We start from the raw sequence: 20,229 nt of genomic DNA on the forward strand, positions 1-20,229 counted from the left end.
TCGCACCAGTGCCCTCTTGTGGTAAAAAAAAATGGAATGGACCACTGAGCACAAGTAGACTTTTTTTTTTTTTTCTCAATGAATGTGGCTATAATAATAATGTTTTTGGAGTGTCAGAGGACGGTGAGAAAACCCCCGCAAGAACTTGGCCAGATTCAAACCCTCGACTTCAGAATTCGGAGGTAGCCCACAAGCAGACCGTGCTGACCTTTCAGCGCCGTCGCCCCACTAAATGATTCATTTCTCGGTCTCTCAACGTGGAGTGCCAACGGCAATGTTTGGCTTTAAAAGGATTAACACAAAAACAAGCTCGATTTTCTCTAATCGCGTTCCGCATTTCCTGGAAAACAAGTTCGCGCGTTGCGTCGACGCTTCGGGGGGGGCGACACGAGGGGCAAGCTGAGGTCGGGCCGGCGCCGCGTCCGAAATCCTCTTTGATGCCCAGGACGACGGTCGTCGGGAGCGGGTGAGTGTCTCGACCGGGTCGTGTCGGCCTCGGGGACCCCCCCCCCCCCCGGCGTCAACGCGGAGGGGTTTCGTCTCGGTCACGGGCCGGGGTCACCTCAGGCGACGGCGTATGGAATCCAGACGCGTAGGGGAGGGGGGTGTAGAATTTGGGGGAGCGACAATAGCGCAGTTGAAAGTCATCATTGCAGTACAATATGAGGAGTGTCAAGTATTGCAAAATAAAGTCGCATAAATCATTTCGGCCATTTTTCTGGGAGGAATCACGGAATTTACTGGCAACCTTAAATGGTCAACTTCCTGTTTCATTTTGGTCATGGGTCCTCGAGACCTTTTCTTTTGCGATAGACAGGACCACCATAATTTATTTTTTTTTTTTTTCATAGTTTCGAAGAGGCGGCACGGTGAGGCATGCTGGTAAAGCGTTGGCCTCGCAGTTCTGACGTCCCCGGGTTCAATCCCGGCCCCGCCTGTGTGGAGTTTGCATGTTCTCCCCTGTGCCTGTGTGGGTTTTCTCCGGGTTTCCTCCCACATCCCAAAAATATGCAACATTAATTGGACACTCTAAAATTGCCCCTAGGTGTGATTGTGAGTGCGCCTCTTTGTCTCTATGTGCCCTGCGATTGGCTAGCAGCCAGTTCAGGGTGTACCCCGCCTCCTGCCTGATGACAACTGGGATAGGATCCAGCACTCCTGCGAGCCTTGTGAGGATAAGCGGCTGTTGAAATCGGTGGGTGGAAGGGCTTAGAGCAGGGGTGGGGAACCTATGGCTCGCGAGCCATACCTGGCTCTTTTGGTGGTATCACATGGCCCGCGGAAACCCTCATAACGGCATAGTGTACATGTGAGTTTGTCCTAGTGGGGTTGCCGTAGTTAGGTGTGGGAGGCAGTGTAAATAACGTAGAGACAGTTTGGCCTAGTGGAATTGCCGTAGTTATTGGGTGAGAGTTGGTTGTCTACAGGTGGAGAAGGGTCGAACGCCGCCGACCGACTTAAATTATGGAAATGCTTTTGACCAAGGTCGCTCAAAGAAAAAAATATGAAGTACCACCGAAGTTTTCAACAAGAATGGACATCTTTCATAGAGATGGAGGGTTAAATTCCCAGATGGCGAGTATGCCGAGGCATTCGTACTCGACGCTGCCAATGAAGGTTTTGCCAGCTTCGCATCAAGACAAGATCATCAAACGAACAAAAGACATGCCTCTGTCGGCGAGAACTGCTCACCATCGTACCAGCATGATGGAAAATCAAATTACGCTCACGATTAACGGATGGAAATCTCAACGGCTGCGTGGAGCTTAATCTTGACGATGTATGAAACGGACTATCAAGACATCAGCAAAACCAGGAAGCACCTGAAGTCGCATTCACGGTAAGAAGTACTTTTGTCATCATTGTTTAGCAATATCATCACAATGTTATTTAAAAGAATTGAAATACTTTATCGTACTCTAAAAATGTCGGTTCTACATAAATGCGCAAATACACCTGTATTTAGTTTTTTGTAAATATTGCATGGCTCTTTTGAAATTACATTTTAAAAATATTTGGCATTTACTCTCTCAGTCGAAAAGGTTCCCGACCCCTGCTCTTAGATTGTTGTGCTCCGCCAGTTGCTTGCGCTTGCACAAAAATCAAAAATGGCGTCATATTTAGTTTTCTCTCAAAAGTACCGCGAAAGCACCTCAGTGTAACGTGCGGAGGGCTCGTTTCCTAACGGGTCACCTTTTTTTTTTTGTTGGAGCTGCATTTTTAAAAGGCTTTTTATGGCTTTCATCGGAGTGACTTTCATGCTTTGCGGAGTGTGTGTGTGTGTGTGGGGGGGGGGAATCCCATAAAAGTTTCATTTCCCTTATTAATATTTTTATGTCCTGTTTTATGAACATGTTTTGCAAGTGGTTCACATTTGCATCGCAGTTCTGAGGACCTGGGTTCAAATCTTCCACAAGCCCGGTTCATCCTCCGAATGTCGACACCGTCGTCCAGCTGTTCACCATCATTATGTATCTCATAACATGAAATTAAACGAAAAAGTCACCAGAATCATCTTTTGATGGCTGCTAGGTTCCGTCAGAGTTCGATACATAATTATTTCCGCTCTGGAAAATGGAAAAAGTCAGTGTTGACCAACATTTCCTCATAATGTCCTTTCTTTTTAATGGAGCCCGTAAAATATGAATTTTTAATCTTTTCCATTAAGTCTAAATAAAGTTCAGATGTTCCAGTACAGTGGTCCCCAACCCCCACAACCTCGCACGATGCGTAAAAAACACGTCTTTGGAAAGTTTCTTTTCGAAGGGGAAGACAAAAGAAGAGCCTACAACTTCCAAGAAAAACTGTAAAGCATGTGACAAAAGTTTTGGGGGGCAACACTTTTCTAGTAGGCTTTTCCTGACGTTTTTGTACTTGCGTCTCACAGCAACAACAACAAAAAAGTCATTTGAATAAATGCGTGTTGACTTTCTACATCCACTGTATAAGGCCAATTAATTACTGCACATGCCACATAGCTTTGCTTCAGTAATATTTCATAAGAAAGATGTCACTCGAGGCATGCACGCGCATTAGCGTCGGAGATTAGCACGATGTGCATTGTGCAGGATTTAAAGCTGCTGTCCTCAGATAAGCCCCCGCGTCCCTCCGTATGAGTGTCAAATATTAGCAAGCTCTCCAGTCTTAATAATAATAATAATAACAGCCACATAAGTCTGCTCGCATTGTGCAAAAATTGGATGCCCTCATGAAGCCCAAAATTGTAATAACAAATTTTTTCAGTGTAGTTGCTGTCACTTCCAAGTTTCATTTTTCGAAAAAGTGACTCACGGGCGACGCCGCGCAAATGTGATCCGGCGACTTGCGTCCAAAACCATCCACGCGATCAATAAATATGGTTCTTATTTCAAAATGTGAGCGAGAGAAGCCAAAAAAGACAAAGTGTGCGCGCGTACTACTCCGATAGTGCGTCGTCTAAGCTTTACTTGCTAAAGTTGGCCACGCGGGACGATAAGTTGTCGTTCTTGGTCACGTGACGTCACATACAAAGAAAGCGGAACTGGATTGGCTGGCTGTTTGGTTCTGACCTGAAGTAACCCTACCTGGTGGGACAGATGGTGAATTTCAGACAGCGAATGGCGGCAACTTTTAAAAATGTGATCACTTTACATTTCAAATTCAAATCCCGGCGGCAGTAATTGACCGTATTTTCCGCACTATAAGGCGCACCACAATATAAGGCGCACCTTCAATGAATGGCTAATTTTAAAACTTTTTTCATATATAAGGCGCATAGCATAGACGCTACAGTAAAGGCCGGGGTTACGTTATGCATCCATTAGATGGCGCTGCACTAAAGGCTCAATATTTATCCGTATATAAGGCGCACCGGATTATAAGCCGCGCAGTCGGCTTTTGAGAAAATTAAAGGCTTTTAGGTGCGCCTTATAGTGCGGAAAATATGGTACTTCCATAGATTTGCTCTTGAAAATTGCTAACAATAGACACAAAGGCCCGGTTGTCCGATGTTTCGAGGAGATTATCCTCAGCAATTATCCCGTGACGTGTCCCCACCTCCCACCTCTAACCTCCCTGATTTTTCCCACACTCTCACATTACAAAATCTGTGAGCTTAAATGTTGCCGCAACCAGAAAAACAAAAGTTTTCGGTTCGACTTGAGCTTTCTTTGCAACACTGCCGATGATTGCGTGCAGGTTTGTGTTGATCAGTCAACTTGGCCGCGTTGTGAGCCAAAACTCTTCTTAAGGTGAAGCTTTGGAGAGATTTACTCACAAGCGCCGCTTAAATCGCCTCCGCGGCGATGTCGGATCGCGGAGGATCGTCGCAAGCGTTTCCTTCCCCGGCAAGCGACTGTCAGGTAAAATGTTACGTGGTGACAATAAATAATAATCGATCATTGTAATTGTTGATCAAGAGCAACACCATAATTAATTTTTCTGCTGTGAAGGGTGATAACGCTGACGGGAATGAAGAGGATTTCCATCTTGCTCCAGAAAATATGCTGGTACGTCATCGTCTCCCCCCCCCCCCCATCTTCCCCCATTTTAAGCAGTGCATGAAGTTTTTCTGAATTAGTAAAGTAATTTTATACAGACAGTAAAAGAATACACTTTTTAAAAAACTAACATTTGACTTTTTATTATTTTCATTGCTTTTTCATCAATTCAATATATATATATTTTTTATGGTTTTGTCAAAAAAAGTTCAAGTTAATATTTGTATTTACTTCATATTTAATAATTATGAAAGTTTATAGAAAATTAATTTATAGTTTTTATTTTTCATTTTTTTCATTAATTTCACTTTTTATATATATATATTTTAATATATTCAATTTTTTTGTATTTAGTTTCAAAATGTTGATCGCTATGATAATAGATAATGGTAGAGATAACTTTAATTGCATTTGTTCTTTTAAAAATTAAATTAACAATTATTATATTATTGAATTGTAGATTTTATATTTAAAAAAAATTATTATATATTTCTACAATCTCATTGCATGACATTTAAATTGGAATTATTGAATGATAGTTTTTATATTTCAATAAAAAATAATTGTATATTTCTACAATGTCATTGCATTTTTAAATTGTTTTGTTTGATTGAACAAATGTTAACTCAATTTTTAAATAATTTTTAAAATTAATTTTATTATTATTAATTTTAATTAATAAATTAATTAATTTCTTAGTTTTTTGTTTTGTGTATTAATGATAAGGCTCAGCGTCAAATGACAGCCTGCTCTGCGATTGGTCGAGCCCCACGGTCCCTCCCGCCAATCACGGCAGATCTCAATATTAGCGAGATTACTTGTGGTTTAATTAATGACTGCTGGCAAGCGTCCACGCGTGTCTGTCAAGCGTGCAATATCAAATTTAGTCTTGGGTTGGGGGGGGTATCGTGATGGGTCGCACTGCTTTTAATCTTCTTAGCGCAACTGGACCACATCTGCACCAGAAACACACACACACACACCCTGCAAACAGAAACAAACAAACAATTTCATTTGTCTTTTTTGTATTTTGATTGCTTTCCTCAAGAGTTTCAGTGAAAACAAGCCAAAGGGGGAAAATGTTTCCAATATTTACAATAGATATGTGTTGCAGTTGAGGCACAACTTGTAGCCACGTGTCACGCGTTAGTAGCCAACTGGCAAATGCCCATTAGTAGTTTTACTTTACTTGTAGGCCATATCCGTCCTTGAAGTATGCAGTAAGGTCATACAGCAATGGAGAAAAACTTTACTACTTTGCAGCGTGTTTGCTGAATTGTCTACATATCATCCATCCATGCATTTTCTTAGCCGCTTGTCCTCACAAGGGTTGCGGGGAGTGCTGGAGCCTATCCCAGCTGTCAGCGGGGCAGGAGACGGGGTACACCCTGAACTGGTTGCCAGCCAATCGCAGCGCACATAGAGACAAAGAGTCGCGCTCAGAATCACACCTCGGGGCAATTTAGAGTGTCCGATTAATGCATGTTGCATGTTTTGGGGATGTGGGAGGAAACCGGAGTGCCCATCCGGAGAAAACCCACGCAGGCACAGGGAGAGCATGCAGACTCGCTTTATCAGCTCCTCCACCGTGCCGCCCCATACAATTTATTGTTATTGTTATTTTCTGTAATGTACAATGTCAGTGCAGACCGGTTGTCGTGTGCAAGGGGGCGTGGCCTTGCCACCGCGGTTTCATCTATGGCACCTGTCGCCGGTCACAGCTGTTTCAAATGAGGCACTGTGATTAGACCAAGTTGGAGTTTTGTCAGTGGCATTTGCCAGTTGGTTGCGTATGCTTTACCGCATCCAGGGTTATTCGGCCACTGCGCCATTATAGTCCAGTCACGCGTTTGTTATGCTCTTTGGTTGTCTCATTGTTATTGGACGTTGTTTCTTGATTTTTGGATCCTGCCTTCTTGGACTGTGTTGTATTGCACAACTTTAGTTTAGAATAAAACTACGCCTAACATCATGCCCTCGTCTCGGAGTCCTGCATTTGGGTCCAGCCCTGCACCGTTGGTTCATGACTGGTGTCTTGCCCACGGGAGTCCACTTCACACACGCGAGCGCACTGATACAAAAAATTGCTTTTGTCGACATTGACTGCAAGTGACTTATTGAGTAAGATTTGGATGTCTGTCAGCAGCAGGGGGAGCTGTTGAGCATTGGATCGGATGAAGCTGACGCGTTGCAGGGGGGGCAGAGGAAGGGGACGTCTGGGTCACGACTCCCCCGGGATGCTGCGGTGGAGCTCATCCTTTCGCCATTTAACACAGCCTCGCTCACAAATCAGTCGCCATCGATTTATCCGCGCTCTCGCCGCGTCTTTAACAGCGATATGAATTTTAACCTGCATCGTGAAATGGTTGGTATGGTTGATTAAATTTTGTTTTGCATCGTGCAATTGTGCCGCGGTCTGAAAATTCATAAAAAATAACAAAATTGTGCCCTCCTCAAAAAAAAACAAAAAAACAAATATCAATCGGATTGACAATTTTGGACTGTATCATGATACCGTTGATATCATTGGCAGAATATCTCGATGATATCATCTTGCCAGCTACGACTGGTCTCAGAAGTTGGAAAATATACTCGAAAAGTGGAACAACAAAACCGCTGTGGTCTCGCACAGAAATCTGTCGTCTCCCGATGCGGAATGACGCCAACAATCGCAGTCGCAGCAATTTGAATTTAGATTGTGAAACATCGCAATCATTTTGTATTGTTTGTTAGTGTTGCTAGTTTGGTGGCCGTGAAACTGGAACGAGAGAAGTCCTAATGGTGGTCAGTAGTATTGCTCTCCTGGTGATTTTGGTTTGGATTCTGGTTGTGAATGCACACCCATGTCCTTCCATAACCTTGCATGCACTCGAGCCTCGCTGGCATACTTAGCGAAGTTTAAACTCATGGCTGCACACAATCAGATCCCCACCCCCACCCCCCAACCGCGTTGGAGGCGACGGCCTAATATGATGGATAGCGAACGCTCGACTGTAAAGACTTAAAACGAGTTTTTTTTTTTTTTTTTTGGGGGGGGGGGTGGGGGGGGACGTCGACCTTGACGCGCGCCGTGCAGGCTGCAGCGGTGACGCCGGCGCCGCAGTGCTACAGGAAAGCGGGGGCAACCCGCAGCACCACGGCAGCACGGGAGCGCTGTGGTTGGAAGCGGGTAACATGAGATTCTCGCCTATTGCCTCCAAATTGTACGCCCGGATGGCAGAACGTCAGCGAGGAACTTTGGCGGGAAGGTTTGCAAGGTCAAGCCGCTGCTGAAACCAAATGTTTTATACCAATAATGGGCTAACGTGAGCGTTGTCATTTTTAAGTCAAGTGCAAAAGTAAATGGCGTATCTTGGAGATGAATGCTCATTGAAATCAAGCGTGAGTTCCAATTTTGGCGTATGGTTGCATTCAACACGCTTCTGGATTCCTCAGCGCAACACTGGGCCAACATCCCAGACAATGAGGTTCAGACTTGGATGCAAGTCGAGCGGCAGCTTGCGGTTCAGCGCATCCCCATGTTAGGACCGTAAAAGGGATCACTTTACATGAAATATTGACAGCTTTTGGACATTTGTACTAAGACCACAATTGCACGAACTTTTTTTTGTTCTGATCCCACGAACCACGAACTTAAACGGAAGAGGATGACAGTGTCATTTAGTGCATGAGTTGCACTTTGTTGTATTTAGGTGGAAACTTTAGAGACAAAAAGTTCTGATTATGCATTTTTGAAAATTGTTCCTAAAGTTTTAATTTCAAAATTTGATTCTTAAAAAAAGATCTTTAAACAATATTGTATATCATGCGTATATTTTTATTTATTTAATTATTTATTATTTCTAAAGAATTTTACAATCATTTTGTAAAAACTTTAGAGCAAGCTTTTTATTCATTCAAATTAGGCAAAATTAGATTTTAAGTCTTTTTCATTCATTATTTTAAATATATGTAAAACCATCCATTTTCTTTGCCGCTTATCCACAAAAGGGTCACAGGGAGTGCTGGAGCCTATCCCAGCTGTCAACGGGCAGGAGGCAAGGTTAAACCCTGAACTGGTTGCCGGCCAATTGCAGGGCACATCGAGACAAACAGCTGCACTCACAATCAAACCTATGGGCAATTTAGACTGTCCAAATAATGTTGCTTTTTTTTTTTTGGGGGGGGGGGGGATGTGGGAGGAAATCGGAGAGGTCAGGATTGAACCCGGGTGCTCAAAACTGTGAAACAAACAATTTACCATCTGCTCCACCGTGCTGCCCTAATTTCAATATTTGAACATTCCGACATACATCATTTGTACATTTTTATTTACTTATTTAAAGAATTTTACAATATTTTTGTAAAACCTTTAGAGCAAGATTTTATTTATTCATATTAGGTAAAATGAGATTTTAAGTCTTTGTTTCATTCATTATCATATATATATATATATATATATATGTGATAATGAATGAATATATATATTTTTCTAATCCCTGTACAAAAAAGTCCCCTTAGTGTGTGTGTGTATATATATATATTTTTTTTAAATAATGAATATATATATATATATATATATATATATATATATATATATTTTTTTTTTTTTTTTTTTTTAATCCCTGTACAAAAAAAAGTCACCTTGGAATCCAATATTAAGTGCGGATTGTCTCTTGATAGACTCCGACTTGCTCCAAATGTACACTTTGCACATTTGACGAGGACAATGAAGGAGTAATTTTCCCTGAACGTCGCACTCAAGTGAGGGTGATCCCCACACATGTGTGAGATTTAATTTAAAAAAAAGAAAATCAATATTCCTTTGAAATGCTTTTACCAAGCGTGAGACGGCTGGACAGATGTGTGCATGTGTGCAGGTGCTCTGTCAGGTATTGCGCACTGAATTGGTGGGTTGGGGGCGGGGGGGGGGGCACAATGCAGTCTAATCCCCGAACCGACGCCGGATTGGACGATCCTGGCGTGTGTGCATGCTTACAATGCGGGAAGGACAAAAAAAAAACGTGGGAGGAGGAGGAGGAGGAGGAGGGGTGAGCCTTCCTTCACACCACGTCGGGCGTTAAATCTCCTATCACGGAGCTGACGCTCGGGGGGGAAGGTGGGAAGATGCCAGGTGCCCCCCCCCCCCTGCCCCCACCCCTCCCTCAGCGTTTAAAACCCTACACGAGTGTGTGCGCGCGCCTTGTTTTGTTTTTCTGCGCATGTGGGCCAGCTCTCGTTTCCTACCAGGTGTTCAATTACCCAACGGGAGCCTCGTTGGGGACGCTCTTGGGGTGGGAGTGAGGGCGAGCTGAGGAGGGTTCAAGTGCAAAGAAAAAGAAGAAGAAGAAGAAGTGGAGCGCACTCCTGCCCAGCCGGAAGGTGAGTGGGGTCAACCTTTCGATTTGTTTGCGTGATGCCGAAGGTGATGGGGTCATTTGTTCAATGTCAGCTCGCAAAGTTTTTTTTTTTATTTTTATTTTTTTTTCCGTCTGACATTGCACCATCAGTATTTCTTTATTCTCTCGTGTCTTGCTGCCGAATGTTTGTGGCTGCGCTGGAATAGTGAAAACAAAGAAAAAAATATCTTCAACAAAAACAGAGAAGTGTCCGGTTGCCTCCATTCAAGCTTTGCAGGTAACCCTGACCTCAATGGTTCCTACCAAGCCCCATAAAGTATTTCATAATTCATCCTATGGAGACAGAGTCAGCAAGCAATGAATTTTTGTAAATTTTAGTTTTAAAAACTCAGATGTACTCAAAAATGTAGCTATATGCACCCCTGTGCGGCTGTTTTTGTTCGTTTTATTTATCACCGTGTATGTGTGCATGTAATATATTTTAAAAATCACATTTTGTAGTAGTTTATATATTTATATGTAGCTGTTTTTCTTTATTTTTTGAATTATTTGGTGTTGTAATAAATATGTATTTATTTTACATGTAGATATATATTTAGGTTTATATTTTCTTCGTGTTTTAAAAATTGTTTTGTTTTGTTTTTTTAACCTTATTTACCCCCCCCCCCCCAGCGTAAGGCGACCCCTGCAAACTTTACAGTCGTTCATCAGCACAGACATAACGAGTGTATGTGAAGAAAATGAACAAAAATGAAATATGGGGTGGGGGGGGTTTACCCGAGTGTAGTTTAGATTGTATTTGAACAGTAGGTAACGACATAAACATGAATGTGATGAAAACATGAAGAAACGTGAGGGGAAAATATTCAACAATGGCTAAAAAAAAAAAAGACAGAAAAATAATTTCAATTATGAAAGTATATTTAGAAATGGCGGCACGGTAGGGTCAGCTGGAAACTGTTGGCCTCACAATTCTGAGGACCCGGGTTCGATCCCACACCCTCCTGTGTGCAGTTTGCACGTTCTCCCCCGTGGCTGCGTGGGTTTCCTCCGGCCACTCCGGTTTCCTCCCACATCCTAATTGGACACTCTAAATTGCCCATAGGTGTGATTGTGAGTGCGGCTGTTTGTCTCCCTGCGCCCTGCGATTGGCTGGCAACCAGTCCAGGGTGTACCCCGCCTCCTGCCCGTTGACAGCTGGGATAGGCTCCAGCACTCCCTGCGACCTTTGTGAGGATAAGCGGTAAAGAAAATGGATGGGATGGATATAAGTGCGGGAAGAAACTGATGACAGCAGAAATGTTTGGTCCACACTTCTCCGACGTTTATAGGTATTGTATGTAGTTTTCATTCAAAAAAATATACATTTTATTTTCATCCATCCATTTACAACAGTTTGTGTATTTATGTGGAGCTGTTTTTCTTTAATTCTCGTTTTTATTATTTTGTGTTATTAAATATTAATTTATCTGACATCTACATATATATATATATATATATATATATATATGTTTATGTTTTCTTCGTGTTTTAAAAAATGGTTTTTGATAGAGAATTTGTGCAAATACATCGTAAACAGGAGGGAAAGGTTAGAATTATTGTTTTATCACGCATTTGTTTTTGTTACTATTCTTGCCCGAAGCATTCCGTTTGTGAGCAGGAGTGTGACCCAGCGACACCTGGAAAGGTGATGCCCCCCACCCCCTGCTGACTTTAAGCAGATACTCCTGAACGCCATAAACGTGCTTTAAATCAGGTGCCCTGCTAATCTCTGGCAGGTTTATCAGGAAACTGCGGAAGCTTTGAAGAAATGTTTAGTGTTTGTTTTGGTGTTGCCATCTGCTTCACAATTTGTAACCTTTTGACCTGAGAAGGCAACACAAAGAGGCACAACGGTGAGGCCGACTCGGAACGTGGTTCGGAGGTGCAGCTGGTCAGCCAAGAGCTGCTCTGTCCCTGTTATTTGCATATTTGCCCAGCGGTTATGTGATGAACCTGACGGTTTTGTTTTGTTTCATGTTGGTTGTGTTGGATGGCACTGGAGTGCAGGTGCAGGTGTACCGAATGTTGTTTTTTTTTTTTTTTTTTTAATCTGCAATGTTCTGGGCGATTTTGTTGTAACACCTGATCGGTGCGCGCACACTCACAAAGGTTCATTCGGCGTAAGCAGTTTCCCGGGCAAAGTTGCCGAGGTTTCAGTTCCGTTGTGATCTCAAGTTGGAACATTTGTCGGTATCAGGTGGCGAGTTGTGTGCTGATGCGAACAAAATGGGACCATGATTTTTTTTTTTTTTTTTTTTTTTTGGGGGGGGGGTGGACACAGCAGGGTTGCTTTTTACGCTTCTCTGATTTCAGGTTACGGAGAAGACTGAACCTGCCTGCATGCCACCCAGCAGGACCGAGGTCCGAGCGGGACCCCCTCCTGCGTTCCTGACAGCCGAGGAGACGGACATCGATGGAGGTTAGCACAAATATTACATCGAAAGAAATTCAGAAAATGCGTAAATAATTGACACTGATTATTGCTTCTTCTTTCTTATTCTTCTCCTTCTCCTCCTCCTTCTTCTTCTTCTTCTCCTTCTTTCTGAGAAGAAGGAGAAGGAAGGAGGGAGGAGGAGGAGGAGAAGAAGGAGAAGGAAGAGGAGGAGGAGGAGGAGAAGAAGGAGAAGGAAGGAGGAGAAGGAGAAGGAGGGAGGAGAAGGAGGAAGAGGAGGAAGGAAGGAGGAGGAAGGAGAAGGAGGAGAAGGAAGAGGAGGAGAAGGGGAAGAGGAAGGAGGGAGAAAGGAGAAGGAAGGAGGGAGGAGGAGGAGAAGAAGGAGGGAGGAAGGAGGGAGGAGGAGGAGAAGGAGGAAGAGGAGGAGAAGGAGGAGGAAGGAGGGAGGAAGAGGAGAAGGAAGAGGGGGGAGGAAGGAGGAAGAGAGGGGAGGAAGGAAGGAGAAGAAGGAGAAGGAAGGGAGGAGGAGGAGAAGAAGGAGGGAGGAGGAGGAGGAGGAGGAGAAGGAGGGAGGAGGAGGAGGAGGAGAAGGAAGAGGGGGGAGGAGGGAGGAAGAGGAGAAGGAAGAGGAGGAGAAGGAGAAGAAGGAGGAAGGAGGGAGGAGGAGAAGGAGGGAGGAGAAGGAGGAAGAGGAGGAAGGAAGGAGGAGGAAGGAGAAGGAGGAGAAGGAAGAGGAGGAGAAGGGGAAGAGGAAGGAGGGAGAAAGGAGAAGGAAGGAGGGAGGAGAAGAAGGGGAAGGAAGGAGGAGGAGGAGGAAGGAGGGAGGAGGAGGAGAAGGAGGAGGAAGGAGGGAGGAAGAGGGGGGAGGAAGGAGGGAGGAGGAGGAGGAGGAGAAGGAGGAGGAAGGAGGGAGGAGAAGGAGAAGGAAGGAGGAGGAAGGAGGGAGGAGAAGGAGAAGGAGGAAGGAGGGAGGAAGAGGAGGAGAAGGAGAAGAAAGGAGGAAGGAGAAGGAAGAGGGAGGAGGAGGAGAAGGAGGAAGAGGAGGAGAAGGAGGAGGAAGGAGGGAGGAAGAGGAGAAGGAAGAGGGGGGAGGAAGGAGGAAGAGAGGGGAGGAAGGAAGGAGAAGAAGGAGAAGGAAGGAGGAGAAGAAGGAGGGAGGAGGAGGAGAAGGAGAAGGAAGGGGAAGAGGAGGAGAAGGAGAAGAAGGAGGGAGGAGGAGAAGGAAGAGGAGGAGAAGGAGGGAGGAGAAGGAGAAGAAAGGAGGAAGGAGAAGGAAGAGGAGGAGAAGGAGAAGGGGAAGGAGGGAGGAAGGAGAAGGAAGGGAGGAGGAGGAGAAGAAGGGGAAGGAAGGAGGAGGAGGTTCTTCTCCTTGAGTCCTCTCCTTCTACTTCTTCATTCTTTCTTCTTCTCCTTCATCTTTGTTCTTCTTCTTCATCTTTGTTCTTCCTTTCTTCTCCTCCTTCTTTCTCCTTCTCGTTCCTTCTTCTCCTTTCTTCTTCTTCTCCTTCTCCTTCCTTTTCCTCTTCTTCTCCTTCTTCTCCCTTCTTCCTTCTCCTCCTCTTTCCTTCTTTCCCCTTCTCCTCCATCTTCCTTCTCCTTCTTCCTTCTTTCTTCTCCTTCTTCTTCTTCTTCTTCTTCATCTTCTTCTTCTTCTTCTTTTCCTTTCGTCTTGTCCCAATTAGGGGTCATCACAGCTTGTCATATTTTTCCATAGGGACATATTTCAGTACAGAATCATGAATAGCATTAGCCAGCTTACAAGCCCAAATAACACACTACCACAAGCTAACGTGACAACACCCGTGGGCCAAAAAAAAAAAACATGCGCACTTGCACGTTACACTAACAGTGTTAAATCATCAAAAAACCTTTTGGCATTTTCACAAAAATAATACATTTTTGCGGGTTTCCAGACAAATTGTGATAGCAAAGTAGACTATGCAAGCTATTCCTTGCCATCAGGTGCGAATGGACACAAGGTTTCAGTTTGACAAGGTGCATTCAAGGACAAACCAACAAAACAGAACATCTCCAACCCAGATGGAAAAAAGCACGATACATGGACAACAACAACAAAGATTTCGGTGGATGGTGTCAAAGCACAACTATTGATTTAGCCTCAGAACCACAATTTATCAGTGTATCGTCCAAATACGCAAATCTATGCAGATTTTTTTTTTCCATTCCTCCTAAATTCTGCTGTTTTATTTGTCTTCATTTTGTACTATATCGCTATCTAGGTTCCTCTGGTTAACTTCGAAAACGTGGACGATGCGGTCCTCAACTTGGGCGACCCCAGCGATTCGGGCTACCCAACGTCGCCCACGTCGGAGGCCAGGGATCCCGAGGCATCACCCCACCGCCTGCCCTCCCCGCGCCCGTCCCCTCGCTGGGGCCGCCGCGAGGGTCCTTCCCCTTCCACGCCGTCCAAAGCCACTTCCAGTAGCTGCAGCCTGATCGCTAATCTGAAGCTCCTGGTGAGCGGTGAGTCGGGTTCCGAGACTGTCTTCAGCAGGATGCAAAGGGACTGCTACGACAACGAGGACTTGTTCGAGAAGATTGGCGTGGAGGACCGAGACCAAAAAGTGGTCATCAATGTCTCGGGCCTGATGTTCGAGACGCACCTGAGCACGCTCAACCGGTTCCCGGAGACTCTACTGGGCGACCCCGTCAAACGAATGCGCCACTTTGACCCCATGAAGAACGAATATTTCTTTGACCGTAACCGACCTTCTTTCGACGGCGTCCTGTACTTCTACCAGTCTGGCGGGAGGGTCCGAAGGCCAGCCAATGTCCCATTAGATGTTTTCGCCAGTGAGATCGTCTTCTATCAGCTGGGCCACGAAGCTATGGAGCAGTTCCGCGAAGACGAAGGGTTCATCAAAGAGCCTGAGGTCCTGTTACCCACCAACGAGCTTCAGAGACAGTTCTGGCTCCTGTTCGAGTACCCTGAGAGTTCCAGTGCCGCCAAATCCGTCGCGCTGGTCTCTGTGTTTGTCATCATCATCTCCGTTGTTATCTTTTGTTTAGAAACCCTACCGGAGTTCCGCGAGGGCGGAGATTTCCCTCCCGACGTGGCTCGTGTTGTTAATGGGACCAGGGAAGGTTCAAGTACTTATCCCGCTGCCAAAGACGTCCTAGCCTACCTCACGGACCCTTTCTTTATCGTAGAGACCATCTGCATTATCTGGTTCTGCTTTGAGGTCGGCGTCCGCTTCGCCGCGTGTCCCAGTAAGAGCGACTTCTTCAACAACATCATGAACGTCATCGACATCGTGTCCATCATCCCGTACTTCGTCACTCTGGGCACAGAACTGGCAACCACTCCCAGCGATGACGCCAACTCCAGCCAAAACACGTCACTCGCCATCCTGAGAATCATCCGCCTGGTGAGAGTGTTCCGCATTTTCAAGCTGTCGCGACACTCCAAGGGGCTCCAGATCCTGGGGCAGACCCTCAAGGCCAGTATGCGAGAGCTCGGCCTGCTCATCTTCTTCCTCTTCATCGGCGTCATCCTCTTCTCCAGCGCCATCTTCTTTGCCGAAGTCGACGAGCCCCAGACGCAGTTCGTCAGCATCCCGGACGGATTCTGGTGGGCGGTGGTCACCATGACCACGGTGGGCTACGGAGACATGTGCCCCATCACCATCGGCGGCAAGATGGTGGGAACGCTGTGCGCCATCGCCGGCGTGCTGACCATCGCGCTGCCCGTGCCCGTCATCGTGTCCAACTTCAACTACTTCTACCACCGCGAATCGGAGCAAGAGGAGAAGCAGATGATCGACGCCGCCACCGAGGCGCAGAAGAGCACGCTGGCCCGCAAGTACGGCAGCGCCGCATCGCTCGACAAAAGCGCCTGGAGCATGGAGAAGAACGCATTCCGCTCATAAAGCGACATTTTCCTCCGCTGCGTTTTTTTTTTGTTTGTTTGTTTTTTTTTGTACTGCTACGGCCTTTACCTGAGTTGTCTTCTTTGGGACGAAGTGAAATATGCACGAGTCGGCGCAAGAGGAACCATTTTGACAAATGCAAATTCCATCTGTTCATTTGCCATATTACTGGGCTACTTGTCCAAGATGGGGAGGGGGGGGGGACAAGCACTACTGGGAATAACGAATCCCAAAAGTAATTGACGCACCTCTAAAAAAAAAAAAAAAACAATTATTATTATTATTATTCTATAGTTGGAGGACAATTCCAGCAACAACATTTTTGAAAATCAGATCCTTATTTTATCATTTTTTGCTGTTTTGAAAAGGGAAAAAAACAAAATTATTTAGTCCAGCTCAACCACCAACAATGCACATTATAGACAATTTATTTGCTATATCATAAATTTTCCTTTATATACCACAACAGATAACCAATTTTCTGAAAAACATATTTAAAAATACTGCCAAATCAATCATTTATCCGTTAAAATCACACAAAAAAGTAAACGTTTATCCGAATTTGTTATTTTACTTGATGACGTCGCTTGTGCTCAGTTATGTTAGCTCACTTTTTTTTTTCCCTTACAATTTCAGTAGCCAAGTTGCATGCATGTTAAGAGGCAACTTCAGAGCATAATTATTTTTCAGTAAAGTATGGAAAGTGTCTGTGACAAAATTAAACATCTTAACAACCGCGAGGAAGACATTGACAAAATTCTAACTAGAAATAAAATAAAAAAGTTGGACTAAAAAGGTCATCCAGTTTTGGATGGACCATTGGTTCAAACTGTTTGAAAAAAATGTAGTAAAAATTTCCAAAATGTAGAAAAAAGGAAAGATGTACAATGCAAATGCATCTATTTTAAATGATTATGAATAGTTGTAGTATTTAAAATGTTATCTTTGCAGAGGCATCATGTTCACTGGTGGAGTCCTGTCCGGCCTGTCCTTGTGACGACCACCCCCCAGCCCCCCCCCCTCCCTCTATTAACACAACAACCCCAAAAAATGCATGTGAGGCTCCAACTTATCGTATCAAGCTAAACCGACGACATGTGATATTCTGCATTGTTTGCACATTTTAAATGAGCTGCAAATTATCAATCAAATGCTACTAGGACGTGAATGCATGCAAAACAAAAAAAAATGTACATTTGATGTTTTCTTGCCAGCTGAGCGTATTTATGCAATATAAAATCTTTAAAGTACAATTTAAAAAGCTTTTCAAACGATTGCGCTGAATGCTAATCTCCGCGTGCGCACTTTGGAAGCCTCAGGAAAGAACATTTATCAAGATTTATATTTTGGAAAAAAGGAAATTGGTGGTGGTGGTGAGGGGGCATAACAATTGCCTTTGCACACTTGAAACAATATGGATTATTTATATAGGATGGCATGCAGAAATGAAGCTAATACAAAGCTATGACATAACGAATGTAGCTAATTATAAGGATTTTAATGCTCTAGTGATAATCAAATAAGACTGTTAGACGTGCATGCCGCATTTTAATCGTGATAATGTAGCTCCGTGACGCGGGTAAATCTTGCAATAAACTTACTGTATGCAATAATGTTGACATGTGGGCGTAGGGGAACCCTGTTTGAACCCCGGGAACACCGCAATAATTAAATGGGGAGAAATAAGATGTCAGGGCGGCATCATTTGGTGATTTGGCGACTCAGCACTTTATGTTTGGAGCTAGCATTTGGGCCACTGACAGTTAGAACGGGCTAACTCCACGGTTGCCGTTTTGCAAGGGGCACAATAAACGTTTGAGCGCTGACGAACCAGGAGATGCTCGAGAATTGGAACTGAAGCTCAATTTAGACCAGGATTCGCCTGAAAGATACGGATGCCCTTTCTCTAGTCAGTCATGACAAAAAAATTAAATATAACGGAGTTGGCACACATTAGTTCTCAGTTGTAACGAATTGACGAGCGAGTGACGTTTTGTGTTTTCTGTAACGAGTGCCTTCCATGATTAAACGTATGCTATGAACTGGCTGGTGTCAAGCGCTCATCATTTGGATATTTGCTAAAATGGTGAAACAAGCGCATCATAAACGATAACCTACAGTCCACACCAGTTTTAATGCTCTAATTTACAGAATATATTATTTTTACATTTTTGTCCGTTTTAAATGATAGTTTCTATGTGTAGTGGTTTTGATTTAACATTTTCATGTGTGTCTGTGTATGTATATGTGTGTGTATATATATATACATATATATATATATAGTCTTCATGATCTAATAATACCTTTGTTTTATTTTCCCCCCTCAGTTTGTTTTTGTATAGTTCTGATTTCTGACAAAAATTAAGACTACATTTCTTTTAATTTGTGTTATCAAACATGTTCAGATTTTTTTTGTCAATTTTGTCATTTATTTAAAATTATTTTTGTTATTTTCCCTTGCAATGTGCTTTATTTGTATCCATATATATATATATGGATACAAATATATATATATATATATATATATATATATATATATATATATATATATATTATATATATATATATAGTCTTCATGATCTAATAATACCTTTGTTTTATTTTCCCCCTCAGTTTGTTTTTGTATATTTCTGACAAAAATCGAATTTAGTCTTTTAATTTGTTATCAAACATGTTCAAATTTTTTTTCGTCAATTTTGTCATTTATTTAACATTATTTTTGTGTTATTTTCCCTTGCAATGTGCTTTATTTGGATCGAATATTTTCAGATATTTTTGTATTCCATCCTAATATTATTAGTGTTTCTTTGTTTCTCCTGTTTTCCAATTTCAATCTTTTAATTTTTTTTTGGGGGGGGGTCAAATGGATGGACGGATGTGGCTTTAAACGGCCAACTGAGTAAGCAGATGAATATTTTATAAAAGAACCATTTGGCGAGAACAAACTTGGTGTGCTTGTGCGATGGCGGATCACTGACTGAAAGACGGGCACCAGGCACACACACACACACACACACACACACACACACACACACGGGTGACTCTCACAAGGTCGCCGGCTATGTGATGCTCCTGTCATTTATAATTCATCAGGTATTACACCAAAGGAATTTGCAGGAATCCATGTAAAGGTCAGCAGAAATGTGGCGACACTTCTACATGCCATTCTAAAAATATCTGTGAGGATTTTCAGTGTAATATTTTGTGCAATATTTTTGTATTTTTTTTATTTGATACAGTATTTTTGGATTGCACCTGTTTTTCATGATTTTTTTTCTATTTTTGGGTTGTAATATCTTGCATTATATTATTATTATTATTTTATCTACTTTAAAAATGTTTTTGTTTCTCATGTTTGTGTATTTTTTCCAAAATATTTTTGGTGTATTTTTCCATCTAATAATTTTGTACTTTTGATCAAAACTGCATACAATTTTCATCAAATATAATTTTCAATCATTAAAATGTCAGTATTTTTTCTACTATTGGTTATTTTTCATATATTTTAATATTTTGTTTCTAATTTCGCAATTTAGTGGGTTTTTTGTTTTATTTTTTGTTTTCATTATTTTATATTTCTACCATTTTTAAGCACATTGTTTATTTTGATTCAAGCATGTTTAATATTTTGAATTATTCTCAAATATTTTAGTATTTTTAATATGACTTTTTCTCTTTTTGTATTTTTACCTAATATTGGTGTATTTTTCAAACTCTATTTTTCTCTTGTTTTTTTTTTCTTTGTTGTCTTTTCATTTGTCACATACTGTTTTGAAATCTTTTATTTAATGTTTTTGTCTAATATTTTTTTACAGTCTCTCCTGCGATTGGCTGGCAACCAGTTCAGGGTGTACTCTGCCTCCCCCCCATTGACAGCTGGGATAGGCTCCAGCACTCCTCACGACCCTCGTGAGGATAAGCGGCTAAGAAAATGGATGGATGGATTTTTTTACTGTAAGCTTTTTTGTTCAAATATTTCAGCAATTTTTTTTTCTAAAAAGTTATTTAATTTAAACTTCAATATTTTAAATTCTTTAATTTTCTATTACTATTCTATGTTGTCTCCTATTTTTTGGTAAATTTTCAAG

General features: G+C 42.8%; 1 protein-coding gene across 7 annotated transcripts; it reads left to right on the plus strand.

Annotated features, from left to right (window-relative positions):
* The first annotated feature begins 243 nt into the window (after positions 1-243).
* LOC133507712 (potassium voltage-gated channel subfamily A member 10) lies at positions 244-18,455 on the plus strand. Of its 7 annotated transcripts, XM_061833045.1 has the most exons (7): positions 244-466; positions 1,551-1,840; positions 4,177-4,340; positions 4,431-4,487; positions 12,173-12,278; positions 14,492-15,640; positions 15,778-18,455. In XM_061833045.1, exons 5-7 carry the CDS (start codon positions 12,273-12,275, stop codon positions 16,378-16,380), a joined length of 1,758 nt encoding a protein of 585 aa, XP_061689029.1. In that variant the 5' UTR covers positions 244-466; positions 1,551-1,840; positions 4,177-4,340; positions 4,431-4,487; positions 12,173-12,272; the 3' UTR covers positions 16,381-18,455. The 7 variants fall into 7 exon arrangements, with proteins under 7 accessions (XP_061689029.1, XP_061689028.1, XP_061689031.1 ...); XM_061833044.1 differs by having other exon boundaries at positions 244-1,840; positions 4,230-4,340; XM_061833047.1 differs by lacking the exons at positions 244-466; positions 1,551-1,840; positions 4,177-4,340; positions 4,431-4,487 and adding an exon at positions 9,528-9,839 and having other exon boundaries at positions 14,492-15,482; positions 15,564-15,640.
* The last annotated feature ends 1,774 nt before the right edge of the window (positions 18,456-20,229 follow it).

The sequence above is a fragment of the Syngnathoides biaculeatus genome, chromosome 10, assembly GCF_019802595.1.
Source record: "Syngnathoides biaculeatus isolate LvHL_M chromosome 10, ASM1980259v1, whole genome shotgun sequence".
Classification (NCBI taxonomy): Eukaryota; Metazoa; Chordata; class Actinopteri; order Syngnathiformes; family Syngnathidae; genus Syngnathoides; species Syngnathoides biaculeatus.